At 33.8% G+C, this 20,858-nt stretch overlaps 1 protein-coding gene across 3 annotated transcripts; it reads right to left on the bottom strand.

Moving 5' to 3' along the window:
* Positions 1-3,298: 3,298 nt before the first annotated feature.
* Positions 3,299-20,260, bottom strand: LOC129004905 (N-acetylgalactosamine kinase-like). 3 transcript variants are annotated; one of them, XM_054433604.1, is made up of 9 exons: positions 20,191-20,260; positions 18,202-18,541; positions 17,499-17,697; positions 14,884-14,992; positions 14,259-14,416; positions 10,284-10,424; positions 8,593-8,707; positions 7,512-7,701; positions 3,299-4,856 (listed from the first exon to the last, which is right to left on the bottom strand). In XM_054433604.1, the coding sequence occupies exons 2-9, from the start codon at positions 18,531-18,533 to the stop codon at positions 4,667-4,669; spliced, it is 1,434 nt and encodes a 477-aa protein (XP_054289579.1). In that variant the 5' UTR covers positions 18,534-18,541; positions 20,191-20,260; the 3' UTR covers positions 3,299-4,666. The 3 variants fall into 3 exon arrangements, with proteins under 3 accessions (XP_054289579.1, XP_054289581.1, XP_054289580.1); XM_054433606.1 differs by having other exon boundaries at positions 18,202-18,538; positions 20,191-20,233; XM_054433605.1 differs by lacking the exon at positions 20,191-20,260 and adding an exon at positions 19,977-20,039.
* Between the last annotated feature and the right edge of the window lie 598 nt (positions 20,261-20,858).

Genomic DNA, 20,858 nt, shown 5'->3' with positions numbered 1-20,858 from the left:
ATTCTTCGCGATAACATGGTTATCTTAAATTTAAAATTGTTTTGAATTTTCCCTGCACCCAATAACTGTACAAAAACACTTCAATATACTTAATTATTTGGTTTTTTAAGCTCTTAAAATGGTTTACAGAGAAATACCGTTTTTTACCTCATAAAACCTCGTTCCCATGGTCCGATCATGCTGGTTGTTGAACTCGTTTGAATAAACAGATTTACATGTTTGTACAAAATTTTATTGAAATTGGTAGATTTTTGCTCAAGTCATCGAGTTAAGGGACATATATACTGTAAAAATAAATTTGAACGGATGCGGATGGTTTTAAAGCCACTGGGGACGTCAACACAAAAAAAGTAAATAAAAAAACTTAGCTTCAAAATTTACAATGAGATGAGAAGTCTACTTTTTGTTGATTAGTCTATAGTAATACTGTTTTTTTAGCAAGGATTTATGTTAGTTTTGTAGACTACTGGAGTGCTTAGTACTGTAAGTAGCTCTCATCTATTTGCTAAAAAGATCATTTTCAGAACATAATACTGTTTTGACTGTAATGTTCATTGGAGTCAAACAATTAAAACATAATTCAGTAATGTGCGAAGGCTGTGTTTAATATATGACTAATGTGTGATGTGTTCTTAAATCCAAAGAGTTAAGCTGAGAGCAATCATTTTCAAATTATAAAACACAAACATGACAATAGAAGTGATATTCTGGGTCAAATGACCACTTGGCTGGCTAATGCCTCTTTGTCTACTGACATTTTGTCAAATGTTAGACCAAAGAGCAATGCTGCTGTGTGACATTTAAACCTCCCCTCCCCATCCACAGAGCATAATTAAACTGCATCAATACAATAAGCTACCCTCATTAGCGATTTTGGCAATCAATTGATTAATGGTGTAAAAGTTAATGGGAATTTTCATTTCGTAATTATCATAATTGGCGTGATGTAAAAATACCAGTAGTAAATGTTTATTTTGGTTGATTTTAATGTTTTTTGGGAGTAAGATTAAGTTTTTGGTAGGTACCGGTAGTTGTGTTTTAATAAAATTTGTTATTGCTTCAACAATTTCTTTTTTACTTGCCTCGAGCTTACTATCATTTTAATTACAATTTTTTAAATATGCATGTCTACTTCTTAAGGTGAGAAATGTTTTATTCAGAATTTTTTTTAAAAAGGGTATTGTAAGAGGTTGGCGGCTCCTTTTAAGTTTGCATTTGCCCTTCCACATAGACTGACCACCCGTGCGTGGATTGTATACAGCAAAGCAAGGAGTGAGCCGGTAAAGTACAAAGGCGATCTGTACTGATAAAATGTTTTCGGCATTGACCAGGATCTGAACCCACGACATCGCTGCCTTGTGCCCGAAGTCCGTGACGCTACCGACTCACTATATTTTAGAATGTATGACAATTACTCAATATCATCTTCATTATGAGTTATTAGATAAAACTATGGCTATTTTACAAGGATGGTTTCTGCTTTTTTGAATGAACATTCATTAGATTAAAACACATTTTTTCCTTTCTCCTCATATATGGAGAAAGTATTGTTTTCATCAAAATGTTCGAGTTTGAGCATCCCTTTTGAAATCCCTTTTGTGAACCCGAAAATGTGTTTCATCTTTTAGAAAGTGATATTTGTGAGTTTGTTTCTGTATGTGTAGGTGTATACACAGCTACAGACCACTTTTCGATGAAACGATTTTGATGAAATTTGGTGTGTGTGTGTAATTTTTATTTTTAATAGTAGTTTCCCCATAAGACAAAAAATGTTAAAAACTGCTCAAACAATTTTGATTAAAGTTTAATATTAATTTTAAAGTAATTTAAAATTAAATTTTTTTCATGTTTAGTCCTTGTAGTTCTTAACTAAACAGTACAACCCCCATTCCTGTAAAAAATAACGCTTCCAAAGTTATTGCAACTGATGTTATTTTCCCATAAGAAACCCAATAATAACGGGCAAATCTGATTTTTTTTATGGCTTGACCAATTTGGAATAACATTTAGTACTCTTTTGAACTCTAAACAAAACAGTTGAACCCCTTTTGCTGTAAAAATTATGTTCAAACTTTTTACATTACAAATTTGGTGATTTTCCCCATAATATTATAAAGTTATTCCCACAAGGGTTTTCGATAAGCTAATGGGAGAAATGATGTGTCAGATGGCTGATACAGTTTATTATTTTTGTATTCATGAGTTAAAGAAGTTTATTTTGAACTTACTTGTATATTAAAAGATCCATAACGTAGCTTTATTTTAGACTCTTATGAAGGAAATTAAAATTAATAAATTATATATATAGGCCCTAGTGTAGTTTCCATTATGCACATGTCATTCTTAAATATGTGAAGATATATTTTTTAAGTTTTCCTCACATTCCTTAATGAGATTGATTGAATGGTTACCGTTTGAAAACAAGCAGGATTATAAAAAGCAGTATCCACTTCAAAATAAGGTGTCACTTGAAGGGAGTTAAGACTTAAAATATTAGATGGGGGGTCTTTACTTTTTATTCACCCTGTTAAAAAAACATTAAAGTACACCAGACATATTTATTTTTTCAGTTTCATCATGGAAAATCTTTAGTTTTGAGCTAAAAAATGCTTAATCAAAATTACAATTGAAGCTCCACAACAGTTGAATAAACATATTCTAAGCGCCTTTGGAGCTAAACTTGGCTTAAAGCAGTATTGTAGGTAATTGACATAAAGTGGGATACAAGAGAGATTGAATAGTGTCTTTGATATGTTGGATAATGAGCCTATAATGAACCAGGAATAGCAAGCAAGTCTTGAGAGTAATGAGGGGTTTAATGGGCTTAATCATATACTTGGATACTCGCATGACTGATACAGACTATGTGCTAAAAGGAATTGTATTGCCTGTAATATGAAAATGATATTTGAATGTAGACATACATCTCATATATATTTTTGGTAATTTCTTTCTTCGGTGCTATATATTTAGCTAGAAATCTTTACTGTTGTTTGCAATGGGTTATTAGCAAAGGTTTATGAAAATAATAGCTTTAAAGCTGCTTTTACTACCACTGATAAAGTATCAACAATGGTTACAGAATTTTAGATACTACTATATCAATGAGGTACAGAATAAATGCACTAGCTTTACAAAATGTTGGACCTTACTATTTCAGATAAAAGTATTAAAAAAGTAAATCGGTCCCGGGTCTAGGTCTTACCATAGTAATAGTAACTATACAGTATTGCAGTATTTTATTGTTTGTTAGTATCGTAAGAATGGTTTAGGAAGGTTTAAAAGAAAAGACTAGACAGTTCAGAAATACCCTTCATTGCATAACAATAAGAGTAAGATTTTTTTCCAAATTTGGCACAATCAATGATATGTATATAAATTAGGCTATTATAACTATAAAGCTAATGGAATGTCTAAATTACACTAGAGACTGTTCTAATGGCTATTTTCACTCAATGGTGGCATGACCGGGAATTAAGGAATGCAGAGTTCACTATTGTTCACTATAGTTTGTGAACTTTGTGACTTCACCCTGTAAGACTCCAGTGAAAGACTCACTTGTGATGTTTTTACCACTAGGGCAAAAAGTTTTGCCTGGCAGAGTAGAGTAATATTGGTTTCCCTTGATTTTTAGTAGTGAAGTGACACATAAAACTATTGAAACTTGAGACAAAATGCAACGATTTACTGTTAAAAAATTTACCAGTAATAGAAAACAAGACTGTCAGTATTTATATTAATTATGAACATTCCCAACTTCTTCAACATTCAACTTAAAAGCCATTTATTACTGTTAGAAAAAGAATAAAACGTCATGTTTACTTACACCTTACACCATTACAAGGATTTTGCACCTACAGAATGTACTCAAGACCACATTTTTACGCCTTGTTTACGCCTTGAGGTGGATAAATTAAAATAAACTGATAAGGATTGAATTACTTATAAGTTATATTTAAATACCTTTCCTTACTGGAAGAAATGCAGGATTTAAGGTACTTTTAAGAGCAACAAATTTCAAAAGGCAGCCAATTTGTTTTTTTTTCTGAGTTGATTCTTTATGGAACTCCAATATAAAAGCTTTGATTTGATGGTTGAATAGCAAATTAAATTCACCTTGAAATTTAAAGAAAGATAATAGGGAATAAATAGTGATGTAATAGTGGTGGCATTACCCATTACCATTATTTAGTAGTACAGCAAATATCTAAATCTGCCATTCCTTAGATACCTCGGTTAAGGAACACTCAAACACGACATGAATTCATCTATTGACAAAATTTTGATTTTTTTCCTCATTTATCTTATACTTTTTACTATTGATATCCAATAGTCAATGCTTATAGTTTGAGGGAAAGTTATCCCACTACTTTTTTACTCAATATAGCACAGCTGATTTATATTTTGGCACACCTCAGCTGTTATTATTTTTAAAGGTAGGTTCAAGTGGAGGGGATAGATTTATTTCCCTAAAACCACCTAAATTTTGTGAACAGAGTATAGTCACACTAGTCACACTATCACTAAACAATTTTTTCAATGACATCAAATAAACTAACCTATTAAGTATGTAGCTACAAAATGTGTTATAACAGTGATACTATAAACTAAAATGACTGAAGAAAAGACAAGAAAGGCACCATTATTTGTTTCACTGAGTGTTTGACTAGTGAACTAAGTCGTTCTCTTCAGGTCTGAAGACCTGGACACCTCTTCCTGGTTGAGTGGCAAAAATGAGATTTTCTGTTTTCCGCCCCTCCACTTGGGGGTTGTCTGCGTAAAACTGTTGTTTAACAGTGTCAATGAACTTTCCCACATGATCCTCAGTGGTCAGCGCCACAATACAACCTCCCCAGCTGAAAGTTACATTACACAATATGTTACCATCTAGTTTCAGATCTGGCACATTAAAACACTTCACACTTTTACATAAGATGGTCCAAATACCTGCATAAAGTAACCCTAACTTTCTGTGGTGGATACTAGTTACTTTCTTACATTTACCTTTATAAAAATAAAAAACTATATGGGGCCTACATGTTCATTGCTTGGACACCATGCCACAAATTGTATAATTGCAAGTTTTTTGAAGAATTTACTTGGTTCTGGTCTTAAAAAAATACCACTTTATTAGGAATTATACAGGGTGCCCCAGAACTCTCTACCAATATTTTAGGGCATTGCTCCTGGGTAAGAATAATACCTAAATATCATATTTAAATTGTCCGGAAGTCCTTAGTTACTCACACAGCCGCCATTTTGGTTTTTTCAGTTATTAATTTTTTTTCTAAAGAATAGTTAAACATACGAAATGGAAACTTTGCACAAACATTTATGACAACTAGACAAAGCTACAAAAAAATTATGAAGATTTTTCAAATTCATAAAATAAGATGGCAGCCATTTAAAATTTTGTTTCTTAAATAACTCAAAAACCATTGATTTTACAAAAATTTTAAATGGCAGCCATTTTGTTTTATGAGTTTGAAAAATCGTCATAATATTTTTGTAGCTTTGTCTAGTTGTCATAAATGTTAATGCAAAGTTTCCATTTCGTATGTTTAACTATTCTTTAGAAAAAAATTAATAACTGAAAAAACAAAATGGTGGCTGTGTGAGTAACTAAGGACTTCCGGACAATTTAAATATGGTATTTAGGTATGTTTCTTACCCAGGAGCAATGCCCTAAAATATTGGTAGAGAGTTCCGGGACACCCTGTATACATCAAATTAAATAGCGAGCTCACGTTTCTGGGACTGGGATTGATGGTCGCCATTTCAGATTAAAGTATTAAAGAAACAAAACAAACTAACCCGTAGAGCATCTCTAGTACAAAGCATGGCCATTGTACATTGGCTTCAAATTTCAGGCCAAAAAACATAAATTCAGTACAGTACGTCATACCATACTCCCATACTCAGTCATTCCATACAATACTCATAGATTAAACATACTTCCTTAGTAGATTCGTCATCCTTATGTATCAGCTAAAGACAGTTTTTGTTATTTTAGTAATTTATAACCTCAATTAATCAAATAACACAATCGAACCATAAACAATAGCTCGCCTCCAAATTATATAGGTAACCAAACAGTAAAGTACAAATCATAAAATTAACCATAAAATATAAGATGCAAAATTTCGCTGACACTAGCACTCCAACATGAACTAGACATTAAATTAATCTTTAGTAGATTTTACAATGCGATGAGAAGTCTACTTGTGTTGGTTAGGATGATAAAGCATCTAGATTATATTCTCGAACAAAACAAATCAAAGGAATATATTTCAGCCAACCATACCGACCCTCAGGCTGGACGAGAGAATTACAGAATGAAAATGGAGCTTTGGAGTACTGATTTTTTTCTAAAACCTATTGGAAACTTGGATTAACCCTTCCAGGGCTATGGTTGTTTACTTTCCGGGCTAAAAACGGATATATCCGTCCAGAGAAATTTCTTTTCTGGGATAAAGACGGATATATCCGTCCAAAAATAGAATTGAAATACAATGTTTATAATACGGTAATATTCATTACACTGCATTATAATTGGGTTATTTTGTTTTTGTGGTTGGCAATAATAATTGCCGCAGCTGTTTCGGCTATTTTGTACCTGTAAGTAGTCGGAGTGTGCGTAAGTAAATATTGCTGTCATTTCACACATGGTTGTTAGTGAGTGATGTTTACATTTTGTGTTTTGTACTTTATTTTTATGTTATTGAGCTAAAGTTACTAATGTAAACTAAAGATGTTATTAGGATGCTTAATAAAATTATCTCTGAGTGGGGTTTTATACTTGGCAGTGAAAATAATAGTATGGAATGTGATGGATATGATAAACCTGAAGAACAGTCTTTACGTAGTGGAAGTCTTGGCGGGAAATGGGATTGAGGGCATGGGAGGGAACTGAGTGGTTTAGATTTATTTCAGAATGATAGATACATTTTTATGGATAAAAAATAAAACAAGGGAAGGAATAGCCTAAGGTTGACGGATATATCCGTCTGCCGCCCACAAGAATACTCAAGATTATTGGCAGTGTTCATATTTTATGATTATCACTGAGGGCGGCAGACGGATATATCCGTCCACCTTATGTTTTTTGTGGGCCAAAGACGGATATATCCGTCAAATCAAATTTTCTTCATAACTTTTGTACAAAAATTATTTCAGCCCTAAGGAAAATCTTTTTATGATCCATGAATTATATCAAGTGAAATAGATACAAAACACAACCACTTTAGTTTTTAATTTTTGTCAAAAAATAATTAAGCTCCAGCCCTTCATTTAATTTAGCTCTGGAAGGGTTAATATGGTTTTCATTCATTTTAAAAATAAACTCATTGTTTTTCAAACATGAAATACAACATAATATGATAGGTGTTGTGAAATTGTGTTATAAAGATGTTTAGGTTTAAATCCTAAGGATTAAGGTTTAATTTTTAGAAAATTTGTTACTGTAAAATTAGGTGGAGCAAAAAATTTAAAATGTAAAACCACAAACTCACCCAGCCCCGGTCAGACGAGCACCTAGAGCCCCTGCAGCCATGGCCACCGCGACTAGTCTGTCTAGTTGTACGTGACTACACTCGTACAGGTCACGTAGGCTCACGTGACTCTCAGACATCAGGTGGCCGAGCTCGGCTAGTGAACAGCCATCTGTGCAGCCCGCCTCAAACTCAGCCACTCTTTGAGCCTCTTCATAAACACACAGCAATCAATATTGATTACGGGGGTTTTTTCTACACTTTTTAGATAGGTTGGGGAACTAACACCTTTAATGCTGTATATCTCTCCTATGCTATTTGTCTGATTTTTACGATTGTAAAATTTTGAGGTGGGTTAGTTTATCATTCTACAAAATATTTTGAAGGGCCAAACCAAAAAGAAGATAAATGTATTGACTATAAGATTGTCACAGAATTCAAGGTTTATTAGATAAATGTGTGTTGGTGGAGGATACCAACATAGTTTCTCATCAAGAATAATGCAAGATGTTGAACAACTACTCAAAATAAACAAATTATTATTATTTCTTAGGGCATGGCAAAACACCATTCAGGTATATTATCCATGACACACAAATATTGTCCTAGTAGATAACTATATATTGAGACACTATGCCAAGCTTAAAATTTAAGTATTTGTATTCTAATATTTGCATTAGAAGTGAAACTACCCATTTAACCAGGCTCTCAACTGCTTTTAAAAAACACTTTTAATTTTATTAAGTTAGGAACAATCTAGTTTAGACTAATTTAGGAAACAACCTTGCATGTCTCCTTGTTTCAATTAGTAAAGAAAGTAATATTTGTTTGCCTAAACAAAATTACCAAACCAAAAGTGCAAACACTATCCATTCAGCTTCAAAACTATGAAATCAGAATAACATAAGTAACCTATGCAACAGATATATTACCTATATGTTTGTAGGACAAGATTTAAAGAAAAAAATGCATCATGGACAATCTAACTACTCTCGCAAGACAAATAAATGTTACAAAATGAAAACTTAATCTAGATTTCTTTAGGAAACACAACTAATATTGCAAAAATTCTCTAAAACACAAAAATTCAGGGAAATCTTACCTTGGAATACATGCAGTGCTCTTTGGAATAGTTTGAAATGCTGAACATGTTCGGTGTTTGAGGTCAGAGTGATTTCATTCAACTCCTTTTCTGTCACATCCAATATTTTGCACAGCTGTAACACAATTAATGTTGTCTTAACTCTTTGAAGCACTGCATATCATTCTAACATTATAAGTAAACAATATATAGCAAGCATCAATTCTAAACTGACCAAAGACTGCAACTGACATGGTAGCAGTCATGGAGACTGCCTAGAACTAGTAATTTAGAATGACTGGCTTTGTTAGATCAATCGACTATTATTTTTTGAATCGATAACCAAGCAGTCTTTGCTACATTTACTGTAGCTTATCACACACAGCTTCGTTACATATATTTCTACATTGCGTGTGGCATGTTCACCAGTGGGGGTCGTATACTGGCCCATTGGCAGAGCAATGCCAACTTCTATAGGTTAGTTTGGCCTAGCTACTCATGCTAGAAGGATGGGATATGCTCCCATTTTGAGGTTACGAGTGTATGGCTTCTTTTGTTTGTGGTTTTGCAGTATTTTTTGTGGTGTGTCTGGGTATTTGTCCCCAGCCTTTTCCCTGCATTAGTCAGTACTGAGGGCCAGTTAGAAATGTTATTCAGTGCTACTATCTGTTAGATTAGATTCTTGTACAACTATGGCCAAAAACATTGGAACATAGTAAGTTTACTTGCTACACTGTGGCTTTTATATTGGATGAAACTGAATTTAATATTTTCACACACTCATCTACACATTGTATTGGCTGTTTCCCTCCCGGCCGTGACCAGCCATTACGCAACTGCAGCAAATGTGTTAACACGTTCAGTACTGACTACATCAATTGATGTAGTACATCACGAGCGCTCATGGCGGACTACATCAAAAGCTGTAGTCGCACCACGCTAACTATATTGGTACAGTGTGAGCTCAGATATAGACGGGGAACGTTGTATCGCGTGTCAGCCTGTTGTGCCAGTTCTCGAGTTTATTTTGGCACGAATCATTTTCAGCTCCGGGTTTTCACTTCGGCACGGGACCGTGGTAATATCTTACTTTTGTGTGGTGTGTGTAAATGCGGTGGGTGGGGTTGTAAATAGTTTTTGAATAGTTTTTACATTTTTCTATAATTGTCTTCTCTGTAGAACAGAGTTTTTATAAATAACAATAACTCATTCTTTGACATTGTGTGTGTGAACTAATTTTTTGCATTGCCGATCGTTCTAAATGACACTTGGACGGATTGTATATAATTTTCTGTGGTTATTAATTATTATTCCAATAATTACCAAATTTTTTGTCAAGAAACAAGTTTGTGGGTCATTAGATACAAATGTGACAGTGAACGGACTACTTCTTCTTCACGGGGACTCAGCAAACCGGCCCCTCTGGCGGACTACATCAATTGATGTACCGGAAGTGACGTCACCAATATTGACCAATATGGAGGCCTGGGGATCTTCTAATGGCATTTTGGATGCATTCACATAATTTACTTGGAGATTTATCAATAATCATATTTCAGCACTTTAGGCATGCAATACTAACCCATTTCAGCACTGAACGTGTTTAAAAAGCAACATACCTTAATAAATTTCCCAAGTATTTTTTTGTTTTGAAATAGATTAGATCGGAATAGTTCAATTAGTTTTACTTTTTTAAGAAATTTGTCACTTACCTCAATTTTAGTATACGGATCTTTATGGAGAAGCTCTTTCACAATCTTAGCACATTCGCCGAGAGTTAATTTGGCAGAAGTTTGAAAATCAACAAGTCTTAAACATTTTTTCCAGGGAAAACCTCTTATTTTGGCAAGAACCTGAAACATGTCTAAGTAAGGGAAATTATAATGCAGTGCAAGTTCTCAGACAAATTATTGTTAAAAGCTACGCCAAATTTGATTAACAGTTTGAACAGATAAAAAATCCCAAATAATGAATTACTATCAATATTAATAATATGAAAAGGGATGGACAAGACTGGATTTTAAATTTGAGAGGAGATTCTTTTTCTCATCATAAATCGAGACGAGATTACAAATCTTACTACTATCGGTAATTACTCGTGTGAGCAGTTTTACAATACGGTTAAAAAATAACAAGTAAGCACTATTAAAACAACAACTAAAGTACAATAACTTATTATTTCTTACAAAGGTTGATACAAACAGGAGAGTACAAAATAAGAAAAAGCTTTTACAGGAACTTAAATAGTTATGAAAATCTCACATAAGAAAAATACCCCCGCCGCAGCAAACTTGCAGACTAAGCGAATTTCCATTTGCCTGAATTGATTTTAAAATAAATATATTTAAATAACATTAGGTTTAACGAGTACCTAGGTTTGCTGCTACAGAGAGGCTAAAAAATTGAGTTTTTTAGTAAAATATTAAAAGCTTAGTATAAAATGAATAGATTTGCCAAAATTTTGATCAAAATATTTACATAAACAAGCAAACTACAACATTTTACAATATTCTCCTTAAGAACATGGGAATTTCAAATTTGCAATTTTTTTAATTTTCCCCGTAACCAATAACCATACAAAAACACTTTGGTATAAAAAATTATGAGTTTTTAAGCTCTTTAAAATGGTCTAGAGATAAATTGGGAAATTTTGTGTTTTGAGGCAACTACCAGAATAACCCATTTTTTAGATGTGTTTACACAGTTTAAAACGCCTTCAGAAAATCTATGCAATAGGAACGTGTTGTTGTTAATTTCCTTTGCAAATGCGGTTCTTAATTTTTAATTTTTTTTAATAATCTTGTTCGAAAAAGTTTCGGAGAGAAATCCTTCTCACTTCAACTAACGAGATTTTTTAAATCTAAAAAATTCTAGACCAGTCCATCTCTATAAGAAATGTACCTAATAGACATTTGAAAACAACTCCTTGTTATATATAAGTGACAAAATTTGCAATTTTTTAGTCTTAACATCAAGGGGACATTTTCTGTCTATTAATAATAATAAAGTCTATTATTGTTGATAATCCCTAACAATGTGAGTTTAAGATCCAAATCCCATGGATAAATTTCTGCTGAATGTCATTTAAAACCAACAACCAACCAGTGTTGGGAAGTAGCGCGCTACAAGTAGCGACGCTACAGTAGCGCGCTACTTTTTTTGTAGCGTTAGCTGTAGCTACGCTACTTTTAAGATTTTGTAGCTTTAGCTGTAGCTAGCTACATTTTTAAAGTAGTTGTAGCGGAATTTTAGCTACTTTTCTCGCTACATTAACATTGTTTGAGATAGTGATTTTTATCATAACCTCAACCTTACGTGAAACCTTTCAAACTGAGATTTTCAAAAAAATTAGGCCTACTTTCTTGGCTTCATACAGCTGGTTGCAGCCGTTTCATTCCCTATACAATGTTGTGTGGACATGGAGGCCATTAAATGAGTGTTATCCACATTTTTGGCTCTCATTTCCTTAATTTACTACTCTATGATTACTGTCAGATTAAATAAAATCGCTAGATGCAGACGACTTTTAAACCTTACCGGTGGGCGGTGACGGTGACAAGAGAAGCTATTGAATGCTTGCAATTGCAAGTGATCGACAGGGAAATTAGTAATCAATTTAGTTTCTTTATTATATCGATAGTGTTTCAACTTGGGTTTTAATGGAAACCAACACTAAACCTCAAAATAATGAGAAAGCTGGTCTATCAACCTTTGCTTCAGCTGTTGATTGTGGTTCATCATCACAAGCCCTTCCTTGGCTAGATTACGAAGATTTTTCAAAGGTTTACTAAATTAACAAAGAAGAAATTACCTGATGTGATTAAAGATATACCTAGACTAAATGATAATTATAACGAAAAAATCTCCATATAACATGAAACTTACATTGAAAAAATAGCACAGTTTGCTCCTGCTAACAGCTCTTGTATAGGCTAATCCTAGGCTACGCTATGGTTTAAGACGAATACCAAGTTCCAAGTTCAATTATTAGGAATATATCTGTTTAGTCCTTGCAAGAACAAGCCTACTATAGCCAACTAAAAGTAAAAGTAAAAATAACATATAGGCCTACTTGGCTATGTAACACCAAGTTTGCCTATATGTTATTTTTACTTTACAAATTTCCACATGTTTAAATTAAAAGCCGATTTCAGGATAAGTTGCTGAATACTGTTTTCTGTACCAACTAGGTTGAAGCACAATTTGCAATTTGCCCTATGCATAATGACAATAAAAGACGATTTCTTGACACTGAAAAGTGTTATTCATTGAACAAGTAACTTATCACTTTGGTTAAAAGTTATAACAATGTCGTTTTTAACATTAAAAGTTAAGAAAGGCAATAAACTCCAATTTCAGTAGGCTAACTTAGGCTCTGTAACACCAACAAGTATTTTTAAATAATCGTATTACAGTTCTATTGGTCTTAATTGTTTATACAAGACATCTATAAATGAATCTATACTAAAGAAATAAAATGAGCTTTTAAAATATAGTTTGGTTGTAGGTCTATGTCCTTTAAACTTAATGAAATTTACATACAAGATGCTTAAAAATAATGCAATATTTAAAAATAAGTACTAAATATGATGGGAAACCCAACTATTTGGTTCTGTTGTTTTAATGTTAGGTATATAATGCCAACAAATTAAATACAATCTAGGAATAATTTGTTTTCCATGTAATGTTAGACACAATCATTGACTATATATACCTGTAGGTATATAGGCCTATACAATGATATACAATACTGACATTTTTTGTTTAAATGTTTGTTCAATAAAAATGTAGTTGCAATTAATTTTACATTTACCTAATTTGCGTGGAATAAAAAGTAACGTCTTTGGAAAAGTAGCTAAAATTGTAGCTGTAGCTACATTTCATTGTAGCTGTAGTTGTAGCTAGCTACTTTTTCGGAACTGTAGCTGTAGCTGTAGCTAAGCTACTTTTTTGGAAATGTAGCAGTAGTTGTAGCTAGCTACATTTTAAAAGTAGCTTCCCCAACACTGCAACCAACTTCAAAAACTGATTCACCCCAAAGTAAATACCATAACACCTAAGAATTTTAGGCAACAAGAATTGTCCTATTCCTACTTAATTTCTATGAAACAGTACCACTTAACAGTATAGCCAACGTTAATTAGGTTAAAAATGTAACACTATACATTTTTGATCAAACAGTAACTTACAGCAATAAACACTTTACACCAGATTTGCATAACTGTATATTACAACTGGAATAGCTCTGCTATTCTAGTATCTAATATTTGGTCATATTCAACAATCCTGCATTTGATGGGTCTGAATAAGAATTCCAAAATCAATCGAAAGATTTTGGTAACGTATAAATAGTAGAGTTTATAGAATGTTAGCGGAGATTGAGCATATTTAGTAGGTACGGCAAATCACATTAGAATTATAAAAATGGCCTGATATAGCCCTTGTAACTCAGTATTTGAGTGGAGACAATTTTCAATAATTCAGCATTTACAGTAAGACGGTACTGTCAGATCTAGACTCAAGAGTCTACTTTTAAACAAGATTACTACTGGATTAAAAATTAGATGACAGTATAGTGGTGTTATGTCTAAATGAACTAATTCACCATTATTTGAACAATAACTGTCGAGTAGCCTATAATTTTGCTCAAAACGACAACCAAGCCACAAAAGCTATGTTGATCTCACCTGAGCAGCAAGCCTACACTCGACTACTCGAGTGTTAAAGTCGTTACTGGCTGCTTTGTTTTTGACAGCCAAGCTATGGGCGACCACAAACACAGCCCCGGCTGGCAGAGTTACATCCCTTGTTCTCAGCGGGGAGAACTCTATCAGCTTGGCATTTCCTACAAGTAAAAACCATTATCACCCAAGTTTATTACAAGATTCTACAGTAGTCTATCACACAGGCCTGGGCTGAGGGTATGGAAAGCTCCTTGCAGAAAACGGAGTCCAGACTCGAAGACAATTTTTGAAATTAAATAAGCTGAAAACTATTTTTAACACTATTTGGAGGATAAAATACAGATTTTGGTAAATTTGGTGCTCTGGTCTGATTGCTAAGGCTATACCGGTAGTATAGTCTACACCCTTGCCGAGTCATGACTAGATCTAGTGAGCAATAAAGTGTACTTGGGTGCCTTAGTTATGTCTCATTCTGCCTCTCCTAGCATCAGGCATTTTCAATAATTGGAAAACAGCATGAAATAAGTTGTTGACGATATGAATTTTGGTAGGTGGTAGGTAGAGATATTGTGTGATTAAGAAACAAATATTTAACCTCTAAAATGTATAAATCAAACAAGAAAATTACCTTCAGAGGCCAAAAAAATGATAGCCTGGTCCATTCCTCCTCCTACAGTGCCAATATAATGTTCGGCCTCTGCACTTAGAGCTGCTAGCTCCGTTCTGGAAAGGTTCAACTGTTTGGAACAGTAAAATCCAGTTAACAAAAAGAAACCATTCAATACAAATAGTACGGTATTAGGATAGTCGGGACTCATATTTTTGGTTTCACTTATGGACACATGTTTGTGCATCCAAAAATTACATTATGTATGTTATTAGTTGTTCGGTTTCAACATTTAATAGCGAGAAATATTCATCAAACATTTTTATAACGAGAAATATTTGTCCAAAAGTAAATATTTAGCCAAAAGTTAATTTTAGGAATCTATTTTAGAACAATTTAATTCATCTAGCCTACAACATAACTTAAGAATGGTACACTAATGCAATACAAGTTTTCAACGAGAATATATATGTTTCAAATCAGAGTAGTGGCAAAACAAATCTGATTGGGAGTAGATCCATATCTTTGGAGTGTTTAAAAAGTAAATACAAAAATGGGCTTTATTTGTAAGAGAAATTATCAGCATAGGTTGTCAACATTCAATTCGTAGAGTGGTAAACTTCAACTTCATAAGCTTCATTAACAATTTTTGGAGTAAAATAGATCTTGGTTAGATAATATTGTCGTTATTTCAAAATTATCACCTATAGTATATTATTTTAATTAGGAGATATTTTTTTTACTCAGCAAATAAATTTAAAAATAAAATTGTAATAAAAATACAAACATCTTTAAAGTTCTTCAACTAGATAGAAAATCTCAAATACATATTGCTGATCATCTTAGAATCTTCATCGGTTATTTACTTTTTTATTATCTAGCAAGTTATTTACTTCATAGTTTTCATGTCAATTGCCTTGAACGAACGGCCTTGAAATAACTGTCATTGCCATCTTCAGTAACCTGGTATTAAGATAAGATAACAGTAAACTAGACTTGTTAAAGAGCTTATTGCTTTCCAAAGTTGGACAGTTTTTCATTACAAATCTACAGGTATTGAAACTCATTGGTATGAGAATTCAAACAGAGCTAGTTTAATGTGTTTTCCTCTGTCAATTATATAAAATTGTGTGTGTAGGAGAGTTTATTAACTCCCTGAATGTTTTGTAGAGGACAGAGTTGTTTCAAAGATATGATTACATAATGACTGAATCCTTTATCAGTGTAATTGACCCTTGGAGGTCAATGGCCTAGCCTATGACAGTTCTAGGTTTGACTACATATTTGAAACTAAAAAGTATTTTCAAACACCATTTCTAATATATTTAGATGATATCTTTCAGTGTGTACGTAGTGTTATACTTTTTTATAAATACACCAACCAATATATAAAGATAAATAAACTAACCTCGATCACTGTTATTTCGGCTATGTTCTATAGGAATTTATATTTTGTAACTAATCAAAAAAGTTAAAAAGTGTCAAAAATATTCAGTTGATGTTAAACTGGATAAGTATTCACAAGTGATTTTTCGGCCTACTTGGCGAGGAGTTTAATTTTTTCTCACTATATCGGTTCCTCTTAGGCAGTAAGTTACTCATGATAGCAATAGTTTTCGGATACTTGTTAGTTAAAACCCAACATCGAATGCAACAATGTTTTTTTTTATTCCTAGCACGACCTTCCTAGCATGATTGATAAAGGGTGCGCCAAAAAAACCTGACGGTTTCTGTTTTGTAATAAGTCAGCTGTTATACTAGCTAGAGACCTCATTGTTGTAGTGAACGATTGCTTATGTTATGCCATTTTTAGGTTATGTTTGGTAAAACATCACGTCGTTAAAAGAAAGTTACTGTCTAGTGTGGTGTGGCACTGTTTGGAGTCATCGGACTATATGTTTTTGAGGACGAAAGTGGGAACACCCCCCTGTCACTGTGAACTCGGAACGCTATTTGGAAATCCTGAGGGGGTTTTTGGTTCCGCAACTGCTGATGTTATGAGGGATAGACATGAATAACACGTGGTTTCAACAGGACGGCGCAACTTGTCATACAGCCAATTATTCAATGTCAGTTTTGCGTGAACTCTTTGCCGGTAAAGTGATCTCTTGGTTTGGTGATGTGCTGTGGTCAGCTTGATCCCCAGACTTAATTTTGACTGTTGGCCTTGGAGATACTTAAAAAGCAAAATGTTTGTTTCGAAATTTCAAACCATCCCTGAACTCAAGCAGTGTATCAGGGAAGAGATTGCTTCTATTCATCAGGCGAAGGTGACTGTAAATATGCAAAAAATGGTAAGCCTGTGTTTAGGAGAAGGCGATATAAACTGAGTGACATAATTTTTCATAAATGAAAATGGCATAGTAGTGTGTACAATATAACATTATTTAATACATGAAATTGTAGTTTGTTCTTGAGTTATTTAGTATTAAAAAACCGTCAGGTTATTTTGGCGCACCCTTTATTAAGTATCTTTCTCTAACACTAAAAAGACACAGAGAAAAAAAAGGCACAAAAGGCAAAAAGGTAAAGGCACAGAGAAGTAAGGCACAGATTAAACTTGGTTAAATTGGGATGTTTCCATTGGATGTTTCCTCTGTACCATACCTTACTTCTCTATGGTAAAGGTAGCTAACCTTGTTAGCTAGCGCTGTCACCATTGCCCCTGCACACACAAGGGCGCTGGAGCTGGACAATCCAGACCCAGGAGGGATGTTGCCTGCCACAGCCATCTGTATTGAGACCGGAGACTTGCCCTGGCTCACCAACAGCTCGATCACTTTCTTAACTCCACACAACACATAGCTTGCCCATCCTGTGGTGGGTAGACTGAACCTTTGAATCAACAGGGATATTATCAGACAAAAACAATGGATGACTCATTTTGTTAGAGTAACGTAAGTCACCTATTTTGACAATGGATAGGTAGGTTAGGTCACCGACATTTCTGTTGTGGTAACTCATTCAAACTTACATTAACAAATTGCCTATCAGCCTTACATCGCATCTAGACACCTCCAAGGGTGGTTTATGTTTGGTTGGATTGAGTAAGTTGTGTTTTGGTGTTACCTATATAACCATTCCCTTACAGAAAAAGTAAAATCGCCTTTGAGGTAAGCACGCCCCTAAAAAAGAAATATTAACCTATCCATACAAATACAGAAGTTCAGAAGACTAGCCTCAAACCTGTAAGGTATTGTCTATCAGCTTACATAAATAGAAAATTAACTTACTACTTGTAGACCTAATTATAACATTCTCAGATTACTTGCGAGCAGCTGGTGAAATTTTCTGGAATATAATTAATTTTTCAAAAAACTTAATCTTAATTAAACTCACTTGAAATCAAATGTATCGATGGAATATTCCTTGTAATTTTCTTCATCCTGATTGTATATGGATAGGAACTGACCGTGGACTGAAGGACAGAAAGCCACAAGAATGTCTTGTTCCAGAGCCAACGGACATACAGAGTAACCACAATAGTCTATGTGTTCTCCAATAAGATTAACCCTTCCTGGTACTCGTAGATATAACGATGGTTTAGCTTTAAATTTGCAAGAAAACTTCTCCCTGAGCAGGTGAAGACGATTTCTTAGGCTTGATTCTTCAGGAAAATCATTTAATGTCGGCACTGCATGTTCACAATTTCCATTTCCAAGCTTCTCCATTGAATCTGCTAAAAATCATTAAAAATGAAACCTAAGTTAATTTAGATTAGGCCTAATGTATGAGTCTATCATATTATGCCTAGTCGATTTTTTCGCACAACTTAGATAGGCCTATTTTAGCCTACTACATTAGTTATCGATTGTTACAATCAAGATAACTTAACTTAGGCTTAGAAGATTAGTTTTTGGTTAAGTTAAGCCAACTTAAGTTTGGTTATCAATCAAATTGATACTTTTATGTTCAATAAGTTAGTAACCAACCCTTCTCTTGAGGGTTGAGACGTCACTCTTTGTTGTTTGTTGACTTAGTTGGATTTAAATAATCGATATTGTTAACTATATCAATTAGGCCTATAAAACTGCCATAACCTAACCTAACTAATCAAACTTGCTTATAATAAAAAAAATCAAATGAAGGTTTACAAACCGAAAAAATAGTTGTGTTCATAAAATAAAATTATAAATGCCTCAAATGCTAAGAAAAGGTGTAGCCTACAGTTAAGAAGTATTCGAATTCCAAGCAAAATCTTTGACAGTAAGTTAGTGTCACCGGTGGGATTGAATCTGGTTACTTCTTGTAGCCTACATCAGGCGAGTAACTTACTCTATCCAGCACACCACGATCACCGATGGCTGCACTTCGTATTTTTGCGGTAAGTTAATAGTGTTCCCTCAAGAGAAGAAAGTGACGTCACGCCATGACAGCCTATAAAACGCTTTCTTTTTGTGCGTATCGAAAAACCGCAGCTGAAATAAGAATTGTGCTGCACGCATTAAGTTAACGTTGAAAAATATATAATTAACTTATAAGATCAACAGTGCCTGTTTACTTGGGCCTACATCTGTTGATTAAAAGACTTCCAATAATGTCGCATAAGTTAGGGTACAGGCCTAACTTACATAAAAATTAGTGCTTTAGGCTATGTTGAATTTTATTAGGGTACTGGTTAAACCCCATATTGAGCAAAAAATCTTAGTAGGCCTACTTATTCCTGAAGCTGAGCTTAACTTTAAGAAGATTATGGTTCAGGCTAATGCTATGTAAATTAGCCTAATTTAAACATCAGAATGCAAGCGTTTCATAAAAACTATTTTCTTGGATTCCCATGAACTAACTTGGTGACTTTGAACCAACCTTTTTTACTGTACGCAATGCTTTACCAATGAATTGGCTGCACTTTACTTGACGTCCTACACTCATTCGAATGAAAATATCGATCGATATATCGATTAATCGGTTACTTCATTCAATATATCGTTTGGTTAGTTAGGTAAGGTTAACCTAACCTAACTAACCAAACGATATATCGAATGAAATAATCGAATGAAAATATCGAATCGAAAAACCAATCGAATGAGGGTAGGACGTCAAGTAAAGTGCAGCCAATGAATTAATGTAATAATAGTATTGGTATTAATAATAATAGGTAATTTATAACCTACCTAGCTTTAGCAACCTGATACTTAGATTTTTACACAATAAAAATCATAGTCTCTAAGTTATCAACAGACTAGGCCTAGTCTAGCCTATAGGCTATCATTGAGTGAAGGTTTTCTAAAGATGCTATTATCAAAGATAATACCGGTTCTTATCTTTTTAAGTAAATTTGATCTGCCTAAGTTAGTGAAACTAAAGAAATCCTAAATCAAATCCTACCCTTGCCCAACCGCACCGCGTATCCCTTTTTTGTTTTGTTGATGTTGACGACGTTTAATTTGACGTTTAAAATCTCACTTATGTCATTTTGACGTCGTGGTCGTCGATGTTTTTTTTACTTCTACAAAAATTACTTTTTTCCAAGCCAAGTAACCAACTCAACTTCTGAAACCTAAGGAGCGTAAACCCATTGATTATATATCTTCCTATATGGGATAGTTCATATATAATCAGCTAGCCTTAGATTTAAAATCCTAAATTTAGCTGTATCGATTTGGATGTATTTCGTGTTGTTTGAGAATTGTTTACCCGTTATAAAAATAGTATATTACGTTTATAGTCCTGAAAATAAGTTTTTACCGGACGAGTGTGGTCGTTCCCGTGCGAGACGAAGTCGAGTACAGGACAGGAGAGGTTATGATCACTAAGAGAGGTTGAGGTTATGTTTTTGTTTATAGCCATTCATTGCCACCTAAATACAGTATAATCAGCTGATTGGTGTCCGATAAATTTCCTACCCAGGGCCGAAAATGAGGTTTTGCGGGCTCGAGATATTCCAAGTTCGAGACGATGTCGAGATTCGAGAACTTCAAAACGATCTAGAGCTGCAAAACCATTTCGGTCCGTGGTACGAACGCTATTCTTCACCACACTAAACCCTATTACCA

This window comes from Macrosteles quadrilineatus, unplaced genomic scaffold (assembly GCF_028750875.1).
Source record: "Macrosteles quadrilineatus isolate MER2022 unplaced genomic scaffold, UCM_ALF_1.0 Scaffold_12__1_contigs__length_5162894, whole genome shotgun sequence".
Taxonomy (NCBI): Eukaryota; Metazoa; Arthropoda; class Insecta; order Hemiptera; family Cicadellidae; genus Macrosteles; species Macrosteles quadrilineatus.
Note: the sequence above shows the minus strand (reverse complement) of the source record. Positions and strands in the feature narration are given on the sequence as shown.

Coding starts and splice junctions, on each gene's coding strand:
- LOC129004905 (XM_054433604.1), bottom strand. CDS start 18,533: ATGGAGAAGCTTGGAAATGGAAATTGTGAACATGCAGTGCCGACATTA. Junction 14,993..17,498: donor TGACAGCGCTAGCTAACAAG/GTTAGCTACCTT, acceptor TGTTCCAAACAG/TTGAACCTTTCCAGAACGGA. Junction 8,708..10,283: donor ATCCGTATACTAAAATTGAG/GTAAGTGACAAA, acceptor ATTGTGTTACAG/CTGTGCAAAATATTGGATGT.